This window comes from Rattus norvegicus, chromosome 2, assembly GCF_021556685.1.
Source record: "Rattus norvegicus strain SHRSP/BbbUtx chromosome 2, alternate assembly SHRSP_T2T, whole genome shotgun sequence".
NCBI classification, from domain to species: domain Eukaryota; kingdom Metazoa; phylum Chordata; class Mammalia; order Rodentia; family Muridae; genus Rattus; species Rattus norvegicus.
In genome coordinates this window covers 85,461,231-85,485,178 of record NC_141535.1, presented here as the reverse complement: position 1 = coordinate 85,485,178, position 23,948 = coordinate 85,461,231, and the positions used below count along the sequence as shown (strand labels likewise).

The 23,948-nt window shown below is 40.4% G+C and overlaps 1 protein-coding gene across 2 annotated transcripts in view; it reads right to left on the bottom strand.

The window, feature by feature from the left end:
* Positions 1-1,067: 1,067 nt before the first annotated feature.
* Positions 1,068-23,948, bottom strand: part of Sema5a (semaphorin 5A) — a 437,483-nt gene continuing 414,602 nt past the window's right edge. The window contains 5 exon segments of one of the 2 annotated variants that reach the window (NM_001107659.2): positions 1,068-7,802; positions 10,280-10,491; positions 14,497-14,544; positions 15,328-15,483; positions 17,619-17,789. In NM_001107659.2, coding sequence (NP_001101129.1) covers positions 7,683-7,802; positions 10,280-10,491; positions 14,497-14,544; positions 15,328-15,483; positions 17,619-17,789 — 707 coding nt within the window. In that variant the 3' untranslated portion in view covers positions 1,068-7,682. 2 annotated transcript variants of the gene reach the window in all.

Here is a 23,948-nt window from a genome sequence, read left to right as displayed (position 1 = left end):
TTTCAGAGATTATTTTAAGGTTAATTTCCTCTTACATTAACTATTTAGAACTATACAGTCAATGTATTCAATCATATCTGCTGTTCTCATACTTGGCTGAAGAGGCACTTTAAATAGAAAATTACATTATAAATTTCTAAGAGGTGCAGAGTTATTCAATTCATATTTCAACTTTATTTTTTTTTAAAGATCAAGTGAAGAAAATTTTAAGAGGATGGGGATATATGAGCAGTATGAGGCCATCTAATTATCAAAATATTTATTGTGGAGATCACAAATGTTAAAAAAATGCAAAAAAGAAAATTATTTAATACCACTTATTTCCTAATTTTTAAACTAGTAGATAAAAAGAGATTCTTCATGGAATGCTTTAAATTTTTGAATAGTTTATTTCTTGTGTTAAAATCATTTAATCTTCATAACTATTGATAGATTAATTTTATATAGCTTTATTATGTTAATATTTGACATAACTGAGCTGTCTTGGGCCTTTGGTCCATTAAAATACATACATATTTGTATATATAAAATAATAGGAGCCATGTCTATTTACACATACATATTATATGTGTACACATATATAAATACATGCATATATTTTAAATATATCAAATAAATGTAAATATCCTGAAATATTGAATGGATATTGAAATATTGCTCTTTCGGAAAAGTGTGGATTTCCCAGATCATGCTATGCTTGTGCTGACTGTTATCAGTTCATTCAGGAAAACCTTGATAGGCAACAATGAGTTACATCTGGGGTACTACAGGAGGGCAAGCCTATATTTAATACATCCATCGCAGTCAGGATCTGATACTCACCCCTCAAACAGAGCTTTCCTTACACGTGGCTCTTATTTCCCATAGGATTATTGGTAAAAGTTGATGACTTAATCTGTGTGAGTCTGTGTGATTGCTCTGCCTATTCTTCAAGAGGCCTGAGAAGGCCAAACATCTGTGTCATGGAGGTTCACCTAGCAGGTTACCCACACCTTCTTCCTTCTGATGAAACTCGATCCTCAAGTGTATTACCACACTTTGGGAGTTTATGGAAAGAAAACTACCACTAATTGTCTCCTAAATGGCAGGGTTTATTTGAATACTCACATACAACTGAACAAGGCAAACTATTTACACAAAACATTAAGTACAAAAAATATAATACAATTTATCTGTACATAGTAAGATTCTTTTAGTTTCCACAAAATGTTGGCAGAGAGGTGATGCTCAGGGTGGGGAGGGAGGTCTCAGAAGGGAGTAGTGCTGTGCTCTTGGCAAAAGGCAGGACCATTTTATAACTTCAATGTTAGAAGCAATGAAGAAGGTGGAGATGCTGATATTGGAATGTGCCTAGGGCAGATACAAGGTGACATTTACCATAATAATGATTCATCTTATTAATGTTTGGTTAGATGGGTGTGAGTTTGGTTTGGTTGATTGGTTGGGAAGTGTCCCTGCTCTCCCCTTTTTGGAAGCTCCATAATTGGTTCCATGAAAGACAGAATTATCCCTGCCTGGGTTGACATAATTAGGGTCTTAAAATGATTTCTGAAAACAAGCTATCTGCCAGGTGTCATTAAGCACAATTTGAGGCAAGGGCCTGACCAGCTCCCAGGAAGAATATCAATGCAGTGGGTTAATGAGTGAAACAGAAAAATGAAAGCTGTAGAAAAGACCAGTGCACATGGCTAGTAAGATTTCAGCCAAACATAAGGGCCTAATAGTGTGGGTTGCCCATTGTACCAGGAAGAGAACACTCAGCAGCCAGCAGCAACTCCACACAGAGCCAAGTGTCTCTTCTCTAAGGAAACTGATGGGGAAAGGCAGAGCTCCTTTCTCTTGAAATGGCTCTGTGTGACTAATAAATAGCGCCTTTGAAGTTTTAATCTTAACATCAGGAACAGTCCGCAAGTTTACCAAGGGCTGAAGTTGGCCTAGAAGAAATTTCAATGAATGAGCAATCCCAAACAATTTTATTTTGTATCACAAAACAGGCAAGGAGGCATAGCAGGTGTAAAGTCAAGTGGTCACAGGTTCTGCAGAATCTTACACTGGAAGAAGCTGGTGCATCTTATTGGCAGATGAGGTGAATATCATGGTGATTCAGTGGTTGGAAGCTCCCACTGTGCATGCTTTGGAAGCAGATCTATAAGCTGATTCGAGTCCACAGTCACAGTGTAAGAGATCAGTGGTCAGCTTCAGCATAGAAGACACTGCTAATGTTTTAAACCCAAGCGAAAAATAGTAATTTTGTGAACTTTTGAGCAGTTCTGATATTGGATTTGCAGAATATGATAAAACAATCCAAATGATGTTCCAGTTGGTTCTCATTTCACAACCTGTGTGGCTGTAAGTAGCCTGTATCTGTTTTTGGTATATCTATGTATGTGCATGAAGAGCAACAGAAACACCCACTGACTTCTACAGAAACAGAGCTGACTCTCCTACCCCAGGAAAGGCTCTACTCCATTCCCATGAAGATGTAAAAGTTAAAGCAACATCAGTTTCTTGCAGGCTGAAACAGGGTCACTTCATCTGGACACAACGCACTCTTTATCCTGTTCTGAGAGCAAAACCACACTCGAACATGACACATTTCTCTCATTTTCTGTTCCTGAGTTCAAAGAGACACACGGAGTAGATTTCCTCAAAGTGTATACAACCACCGAGTGGCTTCTAATTGGGACAATCAATAACCAGGAAAAGTGACAGCACATAGCTTATACAAGGCACTAGCAACTTTGTACAGGGAAGTCAGTACTACATCTTCCACAGATAACAGGCGTCCTTTATTGTCTGGATGGAAGAGCAGTTGTGTTTATCAGAGCCTAGGCTTTTCGTTTTGCTTGCATTTGTCTAACATTGGAACCAGTCGGTATTCAATTCCCAAGAAGCAGAGAAAGATGACGATTATGGCTAATTGACTGGTTTTAGGTCCTTGCTGGATTATGAAGGGGTGGAAATTTTCCTGCCTGATTTGCATTTTAGTGATTCCCCATCACTGCTTTTTCTTGATCAGTTTAGTTCCAGGTACAGTGTCTTCCCAGGAAAGCACTTCTACCTGGGAACAGAGTTGGTATAGGCTCTGGTCATGGACAACAGGCGTAAAGGGCAGGACATCATCTTTCAAAGAGATCATGTACTAGGGCTGGGACTTCATTATGAACTATACTATTTGTAGGAGGCTCTGAATTTGGTATCCAGGAGACTGCACAGTCTTTGCAGCCTGAACTATTTTAAGAGACAGGTTTCCAAGTTGCTTCTGCAATTTGTATCAAATCTCTGATAATGCAACATTATGATATGAAACCCACAGAGAAGAGTAACGTTCACAACTTCTGTCAATAGTTCAATGTTGTATATTATCCACAGGGTTTTTGTTCCCTGAAGGGTACAGTAGCAAACTGGAAAACAACACATTTTCTTTGTATCATGAGATAATCCAGAGAGACTACCTCAAGGCCATAGATTAGTATTTATAGAGCTTGGAAAATCTCTTTACATCATTTTAATTAATGATAACAACTGGGAAGGTAAGCTGCAGAGATAAACAATCTCTGGGCTCTGGACAGTAACTTCTTACATAGCATTCCCTGTGGTACATCTCTTAGATAAAAAGAAGCATTTTTTCATAATGCTCTTTAGTAATGGATAGTAGATATTATCACAAACCCATGGGTAATAATAGGCTTTGGAATATTGGCAATGGTGTATTAACATAAGTCTCTAGATGCCCCATGAAGTAGTAAAGGTGTAAGAATGATTGGACAAACTGGGTATGACCAGTTCCATCTTTAGACTCTAGAAAAACACCAGAGAATTTCAAAGGAGTCTAAGTTTACTGTTTTGACATCTCCATGGAAAATGATATTTTTGAGCCTGTAGACTTGAAAATAACCTGCCAACAGTTGATCTAATACGGTATCACCCATTGGTACATGGCATCTGCTATTTCTAGTTGGGGCTCCCAAATTGTCTTTTGAGACAGTAGCACTAGTGTACTCCAAAGTGCGAGTTAAAATATGAACAGCCCACCAAAAAGTCTAGGAAACTTAAAAGTTAAAAAAGTTGATGACCCTGGGGAATAATTGATGAGGAATTTGGCTTGATCTGTTGGGGAAATATTTGTGGTTTATTCGAAAAGGAAAAAAGAATTCAGAAAAGAAACATGTGGTTACATGCACAGTAGGCTGTGTTTAGGCAAACTGATAGTTCAAGTCAGATATCTTTAGGATGACATCTCTTGAGCTATTCAACCACATAATAGCATAGTACATAGATGGATTCCTCTTGATGAGAAATTGCCTACAGTATTGAAGGCAAGACCTGTCCTTCCTAATGATAGAGACATCTCCATAGCAGATGCCCTTACAAACATTCAGTTTATGACTTCTCTTCAGTTCCTTTAGTGTCTCTGTCACTTGATCATGCACTCAAGAAACCCTCTTTTCTTCCATCAACATACATGTTTTTAGGTAGAATTTACTTTAATATGCATTTTCATTCATCCAACAGGACCAAGATGCTTAAGTGTCATGAGTAAGTCTTAAGGGGCAGAGGCATAAAGGTGTTTAGCTTGCATTGGAAAGTTTTGAAGGAAAAGTCTAGGACTATGATGACAGAGAATTTTCTGTGAAGCAGAGCATCTCCCAGTGTCCAAGAATTCCTTAGGATCACCAAGATAGCTTCAGTCAGTATGACAGAGCCCACAGTTCCAAGAAAGTCCCCGGAGTATTTGGAAATACCTCTGGCTATGAAGTGTGAAAATATTTTACTCTTTATTTCTGCAGAATGTCATCACTTAGCAGGATCGATGACAGTCTTATCAGTGAGAGGACCCCAAACAACATCGGGACCAAATTCCAATGAATGTTAGTGTGACTGAAGCCAGTTTCCTAATGAAAACCAGACTTGAACCCTAACTCCAGAAGATAAGTTGATTAATGTCATTTAACAACAGGTTCAGCCAGATACAACTTAAAGTATTAATTCTACTCTGTTTTTCTTTCATCAAAAGGCAAAAGAAGAAAGAGATGAAATAAAGAAGCAATAAAGGAAAGGAAGAAGGGTTGTGGGGAGAAAGTAGGGGAAAAATGAAAATGTCAGGGCAGAATTTAAAACAGGACCCGTAGAGTGCAACCTAACTCAAACATGTGTGTGTGTGTGTGTGTGTGTGTGTGTTTGTGTGTGTGTGTGTGTGTGTGTTATGCACGTGTGTGTGATGTGTTAATGAGAAGTCTGGAGTGTGGTATAGACTGCACCAGGAGCTGCAGCTGTACACCTGCAGAAAATAAGTCATGCAGCAGGTAGTGAAAACCAGAATGCAGCTCAAGGCACTCCTAAGAAATTGCTCCAATTGTTTGGCTAAATAAGAGCAAAGGACTGGTGGCTGGAGGTGGGGATTTGAAGGGAGAACAAAGCAGACAAGGAGGAGACTTTTAAAAAGCAATACTAATATCAGAAAACTGTCTTTGAAAATGAGAACTCTGGGGTGGGGTTACTATATCAAACTGATGAAGGCCAGATTAGAGGTCATTTAGAAAGCATTTCCTATCAAGTTTAGCCATAAATTCTTGAAATATTTGTACTCTTCTTCCCAGGGGAAAGAAAGTGACCTTTTAAACTAGAAATATTCAAGAAGGGGAGATTCTTTTTAAAACACTAGAATAGTGCTATGCCAGGAGGATTTATTCTTTTCTTAAAAGAAAGCAATGAGATGAGTTGAAGCATCCACTAAAATTCCACCCTAGAGACAATGAATAAATCATCTGACACGTTCTGTCTGCTGAGTGTGGATTTTAAAAATGTGTGTGTAATGGAGGCCACATACACTGTAGAAGAAGTGTGTGAAATGCCACACAATGTCCCATCGCAATATTCCCATATGCCATTTCCTCACAATCTGACACATCTCCCAGAGCCCATCTGCTGTTTTAATTTCAATTTTAACACAGAGTTATGTCTGAAAAATGTGTTTATATGAGAATAATTTGTGATTAATCATAAGATTTTTTGGAATGTCTTCTGAGGTTGCTTCTTTATATTCCATGGGGGAAAACATATACTCATAAAAACCCTGTAATCTTCACTCCTCATGCTATACATTTGCATAGAACCTGAAAGTTTATATGCCCTTAACATATATGACTGCCTACTCAGGCCTTTATCATAGTGACCAGTGGCCCAGACAAACCATTTGTCTTCACCTTTAAAATGCATTAGATCGGTACCTCTACCGGTTTCAGATGCTAACCACTCTTCTTTACTTGTCTGAGGATCTTAAGAGTAGCCTTAGAACAGTCAACCATTGGGATGAGAGAGAGAGGCCACTAAAATCCTGACCTTCTCATCCGTTACTGCTTATGGTACATCTTGACTGCTACTGTCTTGGAGCAGAAGTGGGACTCAGTAAGCTGGAGGACAGGGAGGCAGCAACTTAGTAACAGACACCAGAGCCGTTCCCTCCTCTGGTGTTGGGGCAGCAGGGGACAAATGAGGAGACCATGGTACTGGAGTGTTGCTTCAGTGGGATTGCACTGAGCTCCAGAGGGACAGCTTTACACACCTTTAATGCTTTTGATAGGGGCCATTGCTACACATTAGTCACATCAAAGATGCTGAATACAAAACAAAAAACAAAAAACAAAAAAGCCATTAACATCAGTTCATTCAACACAGCATAACACAAAAAAATAAAAAATAAAAAAGTAGCTTTCAATTACATCAGTTAATTCAACACTGCATAATACAAAAAAATTAAAAAGTAGCTTTCAATTACAGTTTGGTATTTCAATATTTTCCATCATAAATCAAGAATTTTCTCCTCATGGAGGGAGGGAGGAAAGGGTGTGGAGTCTATGCAAATGCTCAGACTGGCTCTTCAGCACCCAGGAAGGTGGCCTTCAGGCCCCCATCATGACAAGGAACTTCCTTGGATGACACAGAATCCAAAAGTTAGAGTAAGATTAGTTTCACTGCAAGCTGCAGAATACTGCTGTGTGTCTCATTGGCTGTTCTCTGTTTCATGTGTTCACCAAACAGGGATGACAATCACTGCTCCAGACCAAAGCAGAGGGTTTCAGTAGACCATGACTTGGCAGGTCCAGGGCAGATGGAATCCCTGGGCAGGAATCACTCCAAGTGCAACAAAGCTGTTTCCAAGAACCTATAGAGTCACCCAGGTTGAGGGAGTTGGCAGTAGCCACACCTTCATTCTGTGAATTACTCTGGACCCTGTGTGTGTGGGGAAGACATCTCTCAGATTAAAGTGCCTGGTTATAATTGTTTGTTTGTTTGTTTCCAAGTTAAAACATCCTGACCCTCTGCACTTAAAAGCATGACAACGCTATGCTTCTGAACACACTTTCTAACATGGTTGGCACATTTATGAAATGACACTCATGAAAACAGTAGACCAGTTAGAGTTTGGGATGAGCATAACACAAAATGTCATATCATGGCTCACTTCGCAACACCAAATGTTTTCTACAGACCAGATTTTCACAACACCACATTTAGGTATAAGGGTGTGCGCTTTTTTTGGTAGTGATGGGAAAGTCCTGGTTTGAAATGCACTTGAAATGGATCCACACATCATCTCTGAAGTCTCAGAAATATGGGCAGTCATGGAGTACAGCTTTGAGGAACAGAGAGTTTACAAGGAGCCAGAAGTGTAAGAGCTGCTAGTATTCATCATAATTGTTGAGATCTGTAAAGTAGGCGTTGGAGTAGGTCTTCCCAGTGAGATGTGGGTTGAAGTATTTGTTTCTCTCCTCTAGGATCAAGTTGTTTTTGTTAAATGCCTGTAAAATATGTTTGAAAAGATTGAGAATGCTCAATAAATAGTGTTTCAAATGAATAACATCAGAAGAAGCATTGCTGAGTTGGAGTTCTCTCTGAGGGCTCTCTTAGTTTGGAAAATGCCTTCTCATTTACTGCCTTCTTATCTCATTTGTACCAAGGAAGGCTTGGTTAACAACTGGATGAGGGTGGCTGTCTTCAACAGCATCCGGTTTACGTTAGTACCTGAATCAGGATGGAACTGAGGGAGCAAGGATCAGAAATCCAAAGTCTGACTTTCTAGAAAACCTCGAAGACTCATGCAAATTTATATACACAGCCCAACTTACCATCGATACCCGGATACACTGATGTGCTTCTAGACTTCGAGAGGGAGCTGCACTTAATGTGATAATTTTACTAGTCCTTTGAGGGATTCATAACTGTATTTTAACCATATTCATCTTCCATCCCTTCCTATTCTTCTCCCAGACCCTTTCCTATCTCCCAAACCATCACCTCAATATTCTATTTTTAATTTTTAAAATAAATAATCCAGTGGCTCCAATTTATGCTGTCTATAGACTCCCAAGTGTGAGGCCATCCACTGGAGTATAGACCAGGAGCCACATGCTTAAAGAAATTAGTCTCCTGGTCCAGGTGCCATCATCATTTATCAAAGACCTTATAGGGCTTTTCCAAGAATTGACTCAGATACCTTAGTCTCTTTTTACTCTGTACTTGTTAAAGGGTGTCTGTTCTCACTCTCTGTGACTTAGATTAAAGCCAGAGAGCCAACTTATTCCAGGGATAAGGTAAACAGTGAGAAGTACAAGATAAAGATGAAACAGGATAACAGAGGTGAACTTTAACTAGTCAAACAGAGCCATTGAAGGATTCATTGCGGACTAGGCAGACACCCACACACTTTGGGGTCTTTCCATCATGGCTAATACCATCTCACAATGGGAGACTACACCTGAGGTGAGAACACAGGTCAGTTCAGTTACCTACTGACTGAAATAGAAAGACTACAGAGTCGATGATGTGCTGGCATCAAGCTGCACCGGCTCTGCAGTTCTGTTTCAAAGGCCAGTAGCTCAGGTTTTCCCTCAACGCAAGAACTCACGTCTGATAGACTGTGGGTGAGTCCTCCGTAGATCGCTTTCTCCTTAATCCATCATCCTTTTGTAAAGACTATATTTTAAATTTTTATACAATTTTTAAAATTTTACATACTAAACTATATTTGCACCCCCTTTCCCTAGTCCAACTCGTCTCTTATCACCCCAACATTTCTCCTTTCCAACTTCATGTTTGCTTGTCTGATTGCTTGCTTAATAACCTCCTAGGTTCAGTTAATACTGCTCATATGTTCATGAGTATAGGGCTATTCACAGGAGCATGAGAAACCAACTATGGACCATATCCCCAGTAAAGAGTGATTCTCTCTCTCTGAGCAACAACCCACTAGCAGTAGCTCCTCAGTATAAAGTAGGATCTTGAGATCATCTCTGCCCTATCTGTGCTTGGGCTGTGGCTCTTGATCTTGTATAGTTAAGCAGAGGTCCTCTGGGACCATGATTGTAATAGCTGTAGCATATCCATCCATCAGACAGTTCTCCCAATTCTGCTCTGAAATAATTTCTGCCTCTTATTCCACAATGCCCCCTGACTCTTGGTGTAGGGTGTGCTATGTACTTTTATGAAAGAGAATGTCATTTCAGGGAGAGGTTATGCCAGCATTGGCTAAGATTGTTAAGGGAAACATCTAACTCAACAGGAATACAGAAGATTAGTCAGTCTTGGCTTAGGAGAATTACCTTCATGACCATGGAAAATAACCAAAGATGGGTACAGCACACAAAAGTCCCCATGTTGTTCCAAGACCTCTCATATCCATGCTGGCCCACATGTAAGATCATTGAAACTTCATAACATGGAGTTATGCATTATTATATCCATTTTATATAGGAGCATACAAAGGTTGAAGGGAACTCAGCTCATTTCCTGAAGGGCACTCGGACATCTGAGTGCTATAATGTGGCCTTTATATCACTTGCCTTTATATCGCTTGCTGCTCAGTCCTTGGCTGAAGCACTTAGTTGAAAGACCTCTTTTCAAAGGCAAGAAGCAGAGATGTAACAGCGATAGACACTGTCTAAGATTTGCTATCTACCAGCATTTTATGTCATTTTTTTAAACTTTTATTTCCAATAGGAATAGGCAGATAAGAAAACAAAATTCCAAAGACCTTCCCTCCACCCCCAAGAGTATCCAGCCAATACTCACAGACGTCCTGCAACTACTACAGGGGATATACCAAAAACTACAAACTGTCTACACTTGCCAAAGAGCATGCAGCCAACACCCAAAGATTGGAGTACCTGAACTCTCTGTATCCATCACCAGGCCCACCACTACTGAGCCTGGATGGTAGCCCCAGGGTCATCTGCTTTTGTGACCTACCTAGCTGCAGCTGTTACTGCAGATTACTCACCTTGATGGCCTCCACAGAATCGTATTTATCCAGTTTGTTGATGTGGTTAGTTATGCTGCTGTTGAGGGCGGCGGGAGAAACAGGATGGATGACAGTTGCATCATGGGACTGCTGCTGGTACCGCTGGCAGTAGGTGTAGACAAGCAGTGTAAGGAGGCAGCCGAGGATGGAACTGCTAAGTCCCACAGCCATCATGTGGAACATGTTGAACTCTGTGGAAAAGGCCAATGCCATATCATGCTTGAGAAGAACATGGTACTTTATTCTCAAAGTGCCCAAGGGAAAGGAAAGCCAAAAGGAGGTACTGCATACCCCAAGGTATAGATGTCAAAGTACTTTAGTTCTTGGAAATGTCAGGGTCTAGAAAAACTTCTCTGAAGTGACACAGCCTGGTTCTAATTAATGCTATTATAGATTAAAATAATTTTGTCAAACCTCTTGAACATTGTTAGTATTACAATTGAAATGCAGTTGCTTTTTTTTCCTGAAGACCTCAGAGAGTCTTCAAGAGCATGGTGACCATTGGCTTGCAGGTTTTCTACAGGAAGTGTGTCTATGGACTTTAACATACTGAGCATCTATCTATCCAGCATGACTGCAGTCTGCAAAGGGAGAATTCATTTGGGGCTCTGAAGTGCTGCACTCCTATAAGCCAGGCTTTTTCCTGCTTTGCGTTTGATTTAATTTTAAAAATTAAATTTTTTCTACTTATATGAACTCTAATATTGTCAATTGTATTTTTGTAAATACAAATCTTGTCAATAGATGAGAAAATAGAAGTCTGCCACTCCCCCCTCTCTGTTTTTCAAAATAGAGTTTCTCTGTGCAGATCTGGCTGTCCTGGCCACCTGCCTCTGCCTCCTGAGTGCTAGGATTAAAGGCATGTGCTACCACCACACGGCTCCCTCTTCTTTCTCAAACAGCTACTGTAGCTAGTTTTGGCTGTTTCTTTCTAGAGATTATGCATAGCTTTATTCCTCTCTGCTTCTCTCTCTCTCTCATTTGCATATTAACATGTGGAACACTTTTTCTAATTAGCATTTAGGTGAGCTTATAAAAAATATCTTACTCTAAGAAATAAAGGCATCAGAAATAATCTTTAAGCTGGACTTGAATTATCCTCTTTGGACCCATTGTTTCTTTAATAGGCCCCTATTTTCTTTGAGTTTTTTCCTTGAGTTATTGGCAATAGAAACTCAAAAAGTGAGCTGCAATGATATCTAGAGAACAGGAGTGGTTTGATTGGCATCCTGGCAACACACCAAGAGTTATGGAAGGCTTAGGAAACAACCATCTGTAAACCTCCATATTTGTTGGGAAAACACTGCTGTTGAAGTTCCCAACCTTCCTTTCAAGCTCAGAGCAGGGCTAAGTAAGAGTCATGTGAAGCAGACTGTGGTTCCCTTTCTCCGACTCTGCACTGGCCCTAGAGGACTAACTGCCTTCTGGTTGTTAACCTCATGTCTTCACAGCTCAGGAAGCATTGATAGGACCCCTGCCATCTCCCTCAAGTATTGTCATGTAATGCAGTCATTTGGTGGTTTCCCACAATCTGTCAACCCCTGAACCAAGTGAGACTGTGGAGGAGCTAGTAAGCATCAGTGTGGACATGGAGTGACACCCGTAGTATAGAGGAAGTCCCTGAGAACATTAGAGAAGACATAGATCTGTCAGCAACCCTAGGACCTGTGGTATTTATAACCGACTCCCACTGGCTTCCTCCTTTGGAGTCTGCAGAACTACCTTCCCTGTGTTCTGTGCTCATTCCTGACACTTGTCATTCAGCAGAAGTTCCACCCTAGCACCAGGCCAGCTCTGACACCTGGGAAAAGATCACTTGCTAACATTCATCAATGGACACTAGATATTGGAGCTTTAGAGCTCTATCACAATCCCTATCCCCACCTCAAGTGCCAGGTCAAGAAGACCAGGACAGAAGCTGAGACTTAAAATTTGAGGCATGTCATCAGACCTGACCTATGATACACGGTAGAAGTTAAGATCTCTTACATGCCCCCTGACCCTGAGTTTACCTATGTACAATGCTTCTGTCTGCTCCTTGACACCATGCTCTAAGAACTCAGATCCCTGATTTATTGACCTCCCTTATTGGGTCCACCATTAACAATGATCAACACATATTTCTAGATGCACCGAGATTCTAAACAGACAGTGGAGTTCCTACCAAGTCTACAGCACTGTGGCTGGATAATGTATTGAGAATGCTCTATAAGACTATTCAATGGTAAGATCATAGAGGAAAGTTACAAACCTTGGGCATTTCCTGCTTTGTCATAGAATCTGTAGTGGGGCAGAACTCTCAGCATGCAACTGTGGCATAAAGAATTCTGCACCCTTTCCACCAGCAACGGCAAGAATTGTGTTGTTTCTACTGAAGATTGTAGCTATAGTATGATAAGCAAGGCTGATCTCATATGAGTTCTCATTTCTGTCTATTTTAGCTGGTAGTACTCCCCTGAGTCAGGGCCACACTGATAAAAATATGTTCTGCTGCCCTGATAACTCATATTTCATGGTTGCATATGGGAGATGTACAGTGGTCTCCTTATGCAGATGTGCGTCATTAGTCAGATGAATTATTCCTGCAGGTGCCCAGGGAAGCTGCGGCCAGCTGACATCTTTATGATGAGATTATTCAGTCTTCGTGTCTGCTGCAACTAAGAATAGCTAAGTGGAAAGGAATCTCAATAGGAGCACATCATCTGCAGAAGGAAAAATGGTGCCTACTAAATCTAAGATTCTGCACACTGTGGCTCTTCCCTAAAAATATGCATTGTCTTTTTAACATTTACTTATGTATTGTGTGTGTGAGTGTGCAAATGTGTGTGTGTGTATGACTGCATACATGTGTGTGTGTGCATGTGTGCATGCATGTACTGGCGTGCTTGCACATATGTGGGAGCATCATGGACAAAGAATAACTTTTTGGAGTCAATTTTCTCCTTTCACCATATAGGTTTTTGGGATGGAACTCCGGTCATTAGTCTTGGTGGAAGACCCCTTTCCCTACTTACCCTGGTTATTAGCCCATCATTTTTCTTGGTTTTTGGACTATAAGGCTAGTATGGAGACCATCCACCCAGTTGGTTCATTTGGATTGCCTTCTGCACAACATTTGAATGATTTTTCACTAATGGAGATAAAACATCTATAACACTTTTCTAAACCTCCCCAAACACTCATGCTAGGCAATTGGTTATGTTAAACCCATCAGCTATAGTTCGAGATCCATTTTACCTGCTGATGCTGGAACATCAGTGCCAGTAGCTTAAAGGTTACAACAGTCAGTTTCCTAACAATGCAGAGTAATTATTCTTTCTGAGATTTCGCCAGGTTAGATGCTGGACTTGCTCAAGGCCTTAAAGGAATTACACAGACCCAGCTATTCTTCCAAGGCTAAAAAAAAATGAGAGACCCTGGCAGTAAGCCAGAAGTGCCACCTATGAGAGCCCCAGGTCTGTATTGACTTCTCTGAAGATAGAACACAAATTGTGCATGTCTGCCGTCATAACCTGCATTCCCTGAAAATCAGCATACCATCTGGTCGAAATGCTGGTGCTGACAGGACCACTGTGGAAGCTTCATGCATATTTCCCAGGGATCAATCGGGATCCATTTTCCATGATCTATTTTCAACTTAAAATTCTTACAGGATTCTGCTACCAGGAATCCCTTACTTATGGCTCACTGGGACATTGAATTCCATGGTCCCACCTATACAGTGCAGATTACAACCAGTATTTACAACTCTTTTATACAATTCCCAGTTTTCTGTGAAAACTGTTCTTCACGCAGCCAGCTGCAGTGATATGCTCATTGACTGACCCCTTTAGCTTCACCTGATGACAGCATGGCAAGAGAAGCAAATTCTAAATAGCACTAGAGCCTGTGCTTGGTGACCACTAGCACATGCCCTAAGTCTCTCTTCTGGGACTGAGAAATGTTAACTTCCAAAGCTTGTCTCCAAGTCTCTCCCACAGACAACTATAGACTGCGGAAGTTTTGTAAGGTGCTGGTAAGACATGTCTGTTTCTAGAAGCATTTAGTGCAGGGTCTGAGACATCATGACCAATATGAGGGGATAATCAAGGACTTCCTTGCCCTGCCATCCTCATCCATCAGTAGAACATTCTGGGAAGATACGGGTTGCCATATGTCGGAGTCCCAACAAGAGCTCTGTTAACAGGAGAACTTACCTCCACACCTTTTCTCTTCTACGCTGCTGGATCTTGCCACAGACACTTCTGGAAAACAAAAATCCAATCACAATGCACAAAGGATTTGGGGGAAAAATGTACATCCATGCTTCATTTGCAGGCACCAATAATTTTTGAATTCAAATCTTGGCTAGTTATCACAGAGTTGGTTAGTTATGTACAAAGTTGGTGTTCAGAGGTTTATATACATAGAACAAGACTCCTACCGGGTCAGTGCAACAAGTGATTGTCCCCTATGATAACTAAATGTTGATTTTCAAAAAATAAAAGTCTGTGGAAGAAGGAACTGCCAACCTCTTTTTCAAGGCAATACTAGTGACAGACATCTGTGTTCCCTGGTATATTGAGAGGTTTTTTTTCTTTTTTCTTTTCTTTTTTTTCGGAGCTGGGGACTGAACCCAGGGCCTTGCGCTTGCTAGGCAAGCACTCTACCACTGAGCTAAATCCCCAACCCCATATATTGAGAGTTTTATGAAGATAATAACCCTTTTCTCTGCAATAAGTACATCATAGTTTCGTAGTAAAGAATCTAAGGTGATATTAAAATAAGCAATTAGTTTTTAAATTTTGTAGTGAAATCCTCAGACTGTATTAGAATCAATAAAATTATAGAAGACATTGTGTTAAATTCCAGGGTAGTTACCTGTAAATCTATATTCCAGTCACCTTGAAACCACAACAGTTGACAGGATCATTCTTAATTCATCAAAGACAGCCTCAGAGAGCAGATAAAAGCTTGACCCAATGGGTTATTTTCTCTCTGGATATTAGAATGACTCTGTTCACACTGATATACATCTCAGCCCTTACCTGGGATGAAATTAGAGTCAAATACACAAGGCCGGCTCTCTGTAGTATTTCCAGAACACTGGCTGCCCACAGGAAACAGAAGGATGCACTGCCGAGTACGGACCTGGGTACCAGATGCATCACACACAGACCACTCTGACCACTCTGACCAGTTCTCTGCAGAGACCAGAAGAGGAGAGAGGCAGGGCTACCTGATGATATTGACCAACACGAAGTCACTGTGAAGTTACACTGCTCTTTAGACTCTCACACTTTGTATTTAATGGCTCTGTGCATAAATAAGCTGTGGTCATAGTTTCTAACAACTCAGTAAATAAATCCACATGAAGATGGGGAAAATACTAATAAATTTAAATGAGATACAATATATTAAATATTCTAAATCTAAATCCCATATCATTTCCATTCTGTGAGTGATTTTATTTTAATAGTGAATAAACTAATGCTCAGGACAAATGTGACTTCTGGGAGTCAGAAATCACCAATGCAGCCACCATTTCCTACAGAGCAAGCCCTCTACAAAGATGTCCTCAGATTATTTCCTGGACATTTCCCACAGGACCCATGTTGCCCAGTGTCTCACACTAATGGGAATTCCATGGTTTCTAAATGAAAGTTAAAGTATCTTTATTTTGCAATAAAAACAACTCTGCAAAGTCACTATGTGAAAGCCAGGCTGGCTGGCCTTGAGGCAGAGTTCACTTTATTTCATGAATAAAGTCAATCCCCATGTTCTTGGTCAAGTCCAAAAGATAAGCATTGACAGGACATGTCTGCTCTAAGGTGGAGAACTTGGTGGGACACTTTTCAATCCATCCAGATGGACTCAAAAATAGGAATAAGACCCATATGTTAAATTAAGGAATAAACTCTCCACATTACTTATTCACTAATATATTTACCAACATAAGAAAGACATTTTATTATGTACTTCTTCTGAGTGAGGAAGCATAGAAACCCAAGTTGAGTATTGATTCACACAAATGGAATGACTTTTTCTCTCAAAGTCATAAAAGACTGTATTTTTTGGAATGATTATAAGAATTTGGTTTGAAGTCCCTTTAAGTATACCTGTGTATACATATTAATGAAGTGTTTCACTGTTAAATCTAGGAAAGTATTCCGTTTTTACCCCAAGTGGTTCTGTATGTCAGAGTTCCAGGTCTTGGGTAATGGGCTGTCTGATACATTCTATGCCAATGACAGGGCCCAGAGCTCCCCAACCCTGGTCATAAAGAGGCTCACTCCCTTCTATCACCATTTCCTATTGCTTTATTTGTTTTGATTCTTTGACAGCTGACTGGATTTCATGCATTATATTTTCTTTAACTGCACTATCTCTGAGTATACCTCTGACCCCCAGTGAAGTGTCTTCTCACAATGCCAGTGCTCCCCTGGAACATTTCTGGACTTGTTCTAAACATTCAACATGTGTTGGGCTGGGATAGGCTGAATAACAGGGAGCCATCGGTGATTCTCCCACTAAGTCATACACACCAGTGTGGGCAAACTACATCTGTTGGCTTGCTTTCCATTTATTTTCTACAATCTTCTCTCTTATCCAGCAAAACAAGTTGAGTTATCAGTACAAATTAGCAAGGTAAAAGTTTAGTTGGGGAACATTTCCTAGGTAGGTAGTTACACTGGCTGGTTTTGTGTAACCAATCGACACAGCTGGAGTTATTACAAAGAAAGGAACCTCCCTTGAGGAAATGCCTCTATGAGATCCAGCTGTAAGGCATTATCTCAATTAGTGATCAAAAGGGGTGGGTCCACTGTGGATGATGTCATCTGTGGGCTGGTGGTCCTGGGTTCTATAAGAAACAGAGCTGAGCAAGCCAGGGGAAGTAAGCCAATAAGCAGCACTCTTCATGTCCTCTATATCAGCTCCTGCTTCTTGCCCTGTGTGAGTTCCAGTCCTGACTTCCTTTGGTGATGAACAGCAGTGTGGAAGTGTAAGCTGAATAAACCCTTTGATCCCTAACTTGCTTCATGGTCATGATGTTTGTGCAGGAACACAAACCCTGATTAAGACAGTAGTTTAGATGTTCCCCCCCAAAAATTGTATATGCTTTACCATTTGTAAACTGAACAGAGTACAGTGGGAAGATGATTTTGCTGTACAAGAGTGTGTTATTAAATCACATTAGGGGGAGACAATGCGAGATAGACCTGTCATCCATTCTTCTATTTCCAGTATTTACGGTGACTTGCAATCTTTAATTTCATCCTTCGAAATTAAGAAACGTGAGTTTGCACTAAAGTCCTGTAGTAAGCAATGCTTTGTGTACCTGGGCAGGTCTGTGTGTTACAGAGGGCCTCTTCCGTGTGCAGTCCCAGGCAGATGTCCCCTCCGTATGCTGGGGCTGGATTCGTACATGAACGGGTTCTCATGTAGTGTCCACCCCCACAAGTTGCTGAGCATTTAGACCAGGATGACCAGCAAGACCACACACCATCCACTGGAAAAGGATACAAAAACATAGAACTTACTTAAATCCCCACCAGACCAATATGACACTTGTAGAGATAGGATATGCACACAGAAGACAGTGGTATACACTGCAAAAACCATTCACGTATGGGGCCATTTGAGGTTTCCTAGTTGGTACTAGATACAGATTTAAAACCTTCTAGTTCTCATATTTGTTCAGAAAATATTTCTAAATGTATAGTTTCTAAGCACCATCAAAGTGATTTGAAGCTTCTAGCCCTGGAACCATTAACCACGTGCCATAATAATTAATAGGAAGCACCTAGCTAGTTCTCACTTTTGCTGTTTTTATTATCTAGCTGGCTTGCAGAGTCCTAAAGCAAAGGATCAATAATTCAGGCAACAGACCTCCTTATAAGTCACATATCCTGCCGTCCATGTTGGATTCTGCCCACGGCTTGAAGCACCACTTAACATATCCTAAGTAAGGCCAATTCATTGGAAGATTAGAGAAACACCCTGAAGCTTCGAACCTTATCAAGGAAAGAAAATGATTAAGGAGAAAGAACTATTCTGGTTGAAATGAAATTTATATATTAAATAGTTCAGTGGATAAGGATTAAAAGAAACCACTGTTGCAATTCTAGTTAAATACCGGACTGCTACGATAAGACAAAAACAGAGTACAGTTAGCAGTGATGAAGCAGAGCAAAATAAAGCAAGAACCAGTCCCACTGTGGGTGGTCAGAGGGACAAAGTGGAGCATTTACAGCCTGTCAGCTCATGAGGAGCCCGTGGTACTGATTTTTCAGCATTCAGAAGCCTGGGTTACACAGCTCTACACTGAGGAACAGCAGGGCTTTTTCTCCTCCAAAGAAGCACCGAGTAGAAGTCCTGTACTCCCTGTCTCCTGGTGTGACGGTCCAAGGATATAAAGATGCTACAGATAGAAAACACAGTCCTCAACATACCACAGGTTTCTGTATTGTTCTCCAGAGAAAACACACCTATCAGAGCCCCAAGTGTGAGTCACTGTGCCCTTCCATCAGATTTTCCATGTTCCTTTTCCCTGGGCCTTATTGTTTACAGAGAAATGACAAATAGAACCTTGTGAATTAAATCTTAGCAAAAGAACTTACACTTACTGTGCTGGGTTTTATGGGTGACTCTGAAGTTGCTTTCTTCTCATTTGAATACACATAGCAACAAAGAACCATCTGTTGTCTCTAGCTTTGCCAGTCAAGGTCTACAGTCTAGAGTCTTTACAGCTGCATCAAATAAATGCCAGCAGAAAAAAACAGATGAACAGAAACAGTCACGTGCTTCTCAATGTTGGGACAAATTATTCAGGAGCAGGTTCCAAAGGTAAAGAATAATTACGTTAGTATGTGCTTGACTTTATTATTTACTTACTATTTATTTACCTATGTTAGTGCTGCAGATAGAGCCACAGCCTCCAGAATTCAAGATAAGCACTCTGCTGCTCCGCCATCACCCCAGTCCAGGTAGACCATCATGGGGTAGTGCACAAAGGCCAGAGTAGGAAACTGGGTGCCTTCTGCTTTCATGCTCTCTCTGCCTTATTGTCTTGACATAGGATCTCTCTCTCAGATTACCATTTTGACTAGGCTAACTGACCAGGGAGCTTGGGAAACCTGCCTATCCCTTCTCTCAATGCTGAGGTTGCAGGTACATGCAGCCATGCACATTTACGTGGATTTCAAGAGTTCAAACTTGAATCCCATGCTTGCATAGCATGTGTCCTTACCCATTCATCTGTTTGCAATACCTGAGAACATTAATAAATGACAGTGCATTTTGTAATTGATCACTAGAAACCTAGTAGGGTTAAAATGTAAATTTATATGGAAAAATGTTCTAAATCAGGTAAAAGTTGCTTTAAATATGGCTTTCTTTGGTTGTATAGCTCAGCCTACAGAGTACAGCACTCTTTCCAGCTCATAGCTGAATTACTCATTATCACATCTTTAGGAATTTTATAGGACATGGGAGAAAAGTTTCTCTTCACACATTCAGCCTTGGATTTGCCTAGTCCCTGGTGGAAAGATATGGACAATTCCACAAAAGAATCTTGACTTTTAAAGCAAATGAGGACAGAGTTATTTTAAGATATTCAGGCCATGTACACATAATCTTGGCTCAACAGCAAGTCAGCAAAAATAGAATTAAAATTATCCACAGATGATGTTTGTCCCTGATATGGACAAGAAACATTTACCCTCAGGGACCAAGACCGCACCCAAGCATTTCTAGGAATCCACATAGGCTACTAATGCACATAAGAAATTAAGTTTGGAGTTGAGAAAAGAGGGAGATGGCATTCCTTTGACATTCTCCTTGGCTTAAGTTTACAGCCCTGATTCAAATCTAGTGATAACACCCACGCTGCCTGCCAGCACCCAAGGGAGGAATCTTTCCACATGGGCTGTGGGAAAGAACAGCTCTGTGACCTTTCCCAGCATCTCAACATCAGTTTGGCTGGGAAAGTTGTGTGGTCTGAAGAAGAATATCCTGAGGCTGGAGAAATTCAAGCATACAGGACCCGGAGGAATAGCACAGGTGCAGGAGCAAAGACATCATTGAAAACCTTGGCTACTGGTAAATGGGAGGAACTAGAAAAGCTGATATTGAGTGGTGTAACTCAGACCTAGAAACACAAAGGTTCTCTCTAGTCTGAAGTCTTTAGCTCCAAACTGTCAGCTGTGAGTATAGTCTGGAGTAACTACAGAGACCAGGAGAGTGGAAAGGGACCATTGTGGAGTGGTGATGATGGGGAGCACTAGAGAAGGGAATAGCGGAGTACATGTGATCTGAAAGTGCTGGGAAAATGGGGCCTTTAATTATGGAGAAGAGAGGGAGGTAAATTCAGGAGAGTAATATAGCAGTAAAATGTCTGAAAACTCATAAGAAATCATAAGTATTAACTATATCCTTACAAATATCTACTATATATATACTTTATTGTATATATACTATATACTTTATATATTATAAAATAATGTACTATATATTAAAATATAATATTCTATATATATTTTACTATATATACTATTTACTGCATATAATATAAATAAAAATTTCCCATCTGGGCTGACAATGCTCTCCACAAGAGGTATATATTAGTCATAGACTAAAAAGCCCTCTTTTGAGTTGTTAGTCAGGGTTATCCAAGAGACTCACAAAATATAGGCTATTGTTGTTGCATCTGGTTGCTTTCCAGACCTGTAAGGTAAGTCTCTACTTCTTAAGATACACAGGGCCCATAGGTCCTGAGGTAGATCTAATCTCAAACGCAGATCCCTGAGAAATAGATTTTATGATATCCAGAAAGTACCACTAACATTTCCAAAGAAGAAAAGCAACCCAATAATTCTACTCATCTATAAAACACAACAATTAACATCATGATACCATAACTCTGCACGTGCAGTAGTGTTATACATATACTCGGCAGTATCCAAAAGCTCTCTAATTGGACTTCAGGATGACCCACAAACTGGAGGGAAACCATGCCTGGCATTGGCAGCTAGCCAGCTACTCAGGGCTAGTGAAGTCATGGAAATTGGAGGAGGAAAACATACAACTGTCCCTTTCTTATAGTTAGCATAATTCCTATTTATATTCCCAATATTTATACTTACAGCCAAAGATAAGTGGTTATAGATAGTTTCACTTTGCAATGAAGAGAGAGTATTACAGAGAACCAAAATGGATCAAAGTACAGAATGGTGGAGCTCAGTCATAACAGATAATATCTACAGCATAACTACTGCATTCAAGGTTCAGAGAATATTGTTAATGGGTAGGAAAAGGGCTATAAGAGCAAAAGGATTAGGGAACTAAGTGTGAGGCTGTGTCTCTTAGTAATGTAGGATGTACAGAAGCTACGTTCATAAAACCTCACCAACCTGATACCTAAATATAACCTGAACAAGAATATCATCATTTACGATGTGGAAAGAGGAAAGCTCATGGGTCCACTACTTTACACTAATAAAAAATGCTGATAGCAGGAAAAATAGTTTTCCCCAGAAGAGTACACTAATTTACTATCAAATACCAAATGGCAAGCCCTGAAAACATATGTAAAAGCAATATTATATAGATCAAACAGGTTGTATTTTAGTATTTATGAACATATTCATTAAAATTAAAGAAAAGGTGTCATAGTTTAAAAGAGAGCAAGGAGTACAGGGGACATTGAAGGGAGGATAGAGAAAGAGTGATATGGTATAATTTATCATCATCTCAAAAATTAGTTATTTACAAACAGAAAATCATGTGATATTGAAATGGGATCTTGATTTCAACTTTACCTACATGTTTATCAATCCTTACCATCCATCCACCTATCTATCAATATATCCATATAGCCACCCATCCATTCATCCATCCCTCTATCCGTTCATTCACCCACCCAGCCAAAGAATAACACAGACATCCATCTATCCATCTGTCTAATCATTCATCCATCCACCTACCATCTCAGCCACAAATGCTTACTCAATGCTTATAAGGCAGTTATGCAAATGATTCAGAAAGTTCTATTTATCTACAGGAATAGATGCTAAGATTTTTATGCCCTCAAAACCAATGTATCCGATATTTGGAATGAGTCTCTCCTACACAGGATTTCTCATTCTTGCTTGTCAATTTGACTAACTCCTTCCTACTAGGCTCCTACTAACGCCTCCCTCAATACTAGGTTCACAGTACAGTGGTTGGCATTATCTGTTATGATTCTAGTTAGTATATCTTCAACTGATGCAGTCACTTCATTGTATCATGCTACAAAACCAGGGATCAGTGACTGTACCAGGCTAACATTATTCACACACACACACACACACACACACACACACACACACACACACACACATTGCCGAGAAATACAGGGTACAAATCAATGGTGTGCTCTGTTGAAGGAAGATCAATTATTCAATGCTTTGTTCCCTCATCATCTGACAACTGCCTATTGATATTTTTTGGTGTGTCAGACTTGCATTGTCTCTAAGGTTACTATGGTATGTGAGCTGCTCAGCATTCCTTAACCTTCTGGGCATTTTACTCAGGCATACAGCAAAGGTGATATACACAGGGACAAGGCTATGATGGATTTGAGACATTGTGTTAAAGAGCCTGAAACTAGGAGAAGGCCAGGTAACACATAGCTCTACCAGTCTCCAGAAAAGAATTCTGTTCATAGAGGGTTTCATTCATTATGTAACAGGTGAGGTGGAGTTGGGAGCTGACTGGTGTCCTGGGTGTAGTACTGTAGCAGCCATGACTCTATGGACTTGGTAGAGGCCATATTGGAAAGGCTAGGTCTGTCTGTTTCCTGAAGGTGATTAACACTTATTTTAGAGACAACATGTACTTCTGCAAACTTCTTCAAAGAAGCATCATCTCTATTAGTGACAGGGCTAAGATCATAGGCTCTGAGTATATGCTGGCTAGTTTTATGTCAATTTGGCACATAAGTCATCTGAAAGGAAGGAACCCCAATTAAAATCTCCATAAGATCAGGCTATAGGCAAGCCTGTAAGGTATTTTCTTAAATAATCATTAATTGGAGAGCACCTAGCCCATTGTGGGTGGTGCCATCCCTGGACTGTTAGTCCTGTGTTCTATTAGAAAGCAGGCTGAGCAAGCCAAAGGGAACAATCTAGTAGGCGCCACACCCCCACATCCTCTATATCAACTCCTGCTTCTAGTTCACATTCTGCTTGAGTTGCTGCCCTCACTGGTTTTGATAAGGAAATGTGAGTGAAATAAACCCTTTCTTCACATTATTTTTGGTTATTATGTTTCACTGCAGCAACGGTAACTGTAACTAAGACAAAATTGTTCCTGGGAATATTGTGCTTCCTTCTAAAAACAGAATATATGATGTAATTCATTGCATATTGTGTTTGTCTCTGCATCAAGCAATATGGGAGGAGAACTTTGCTAGCCCCAGGCTAGCTGCCTGCATGCCTGAAGAGAAACTAAAAGGAAATTTTAAACCAGTGGTAATGATTTGGGCCTAGGTAGCCAGAATGAGGTAGGCATCCAGGACTCCTTTTCCTTTCATCCGGGTACTGCAATCACTGCACACACTTCTTAAGAGCCTATTCCTCAAGAGGGGAGAGGTCTCCAGTGGCTTCAGTACTTAAAGGCTGCAAGC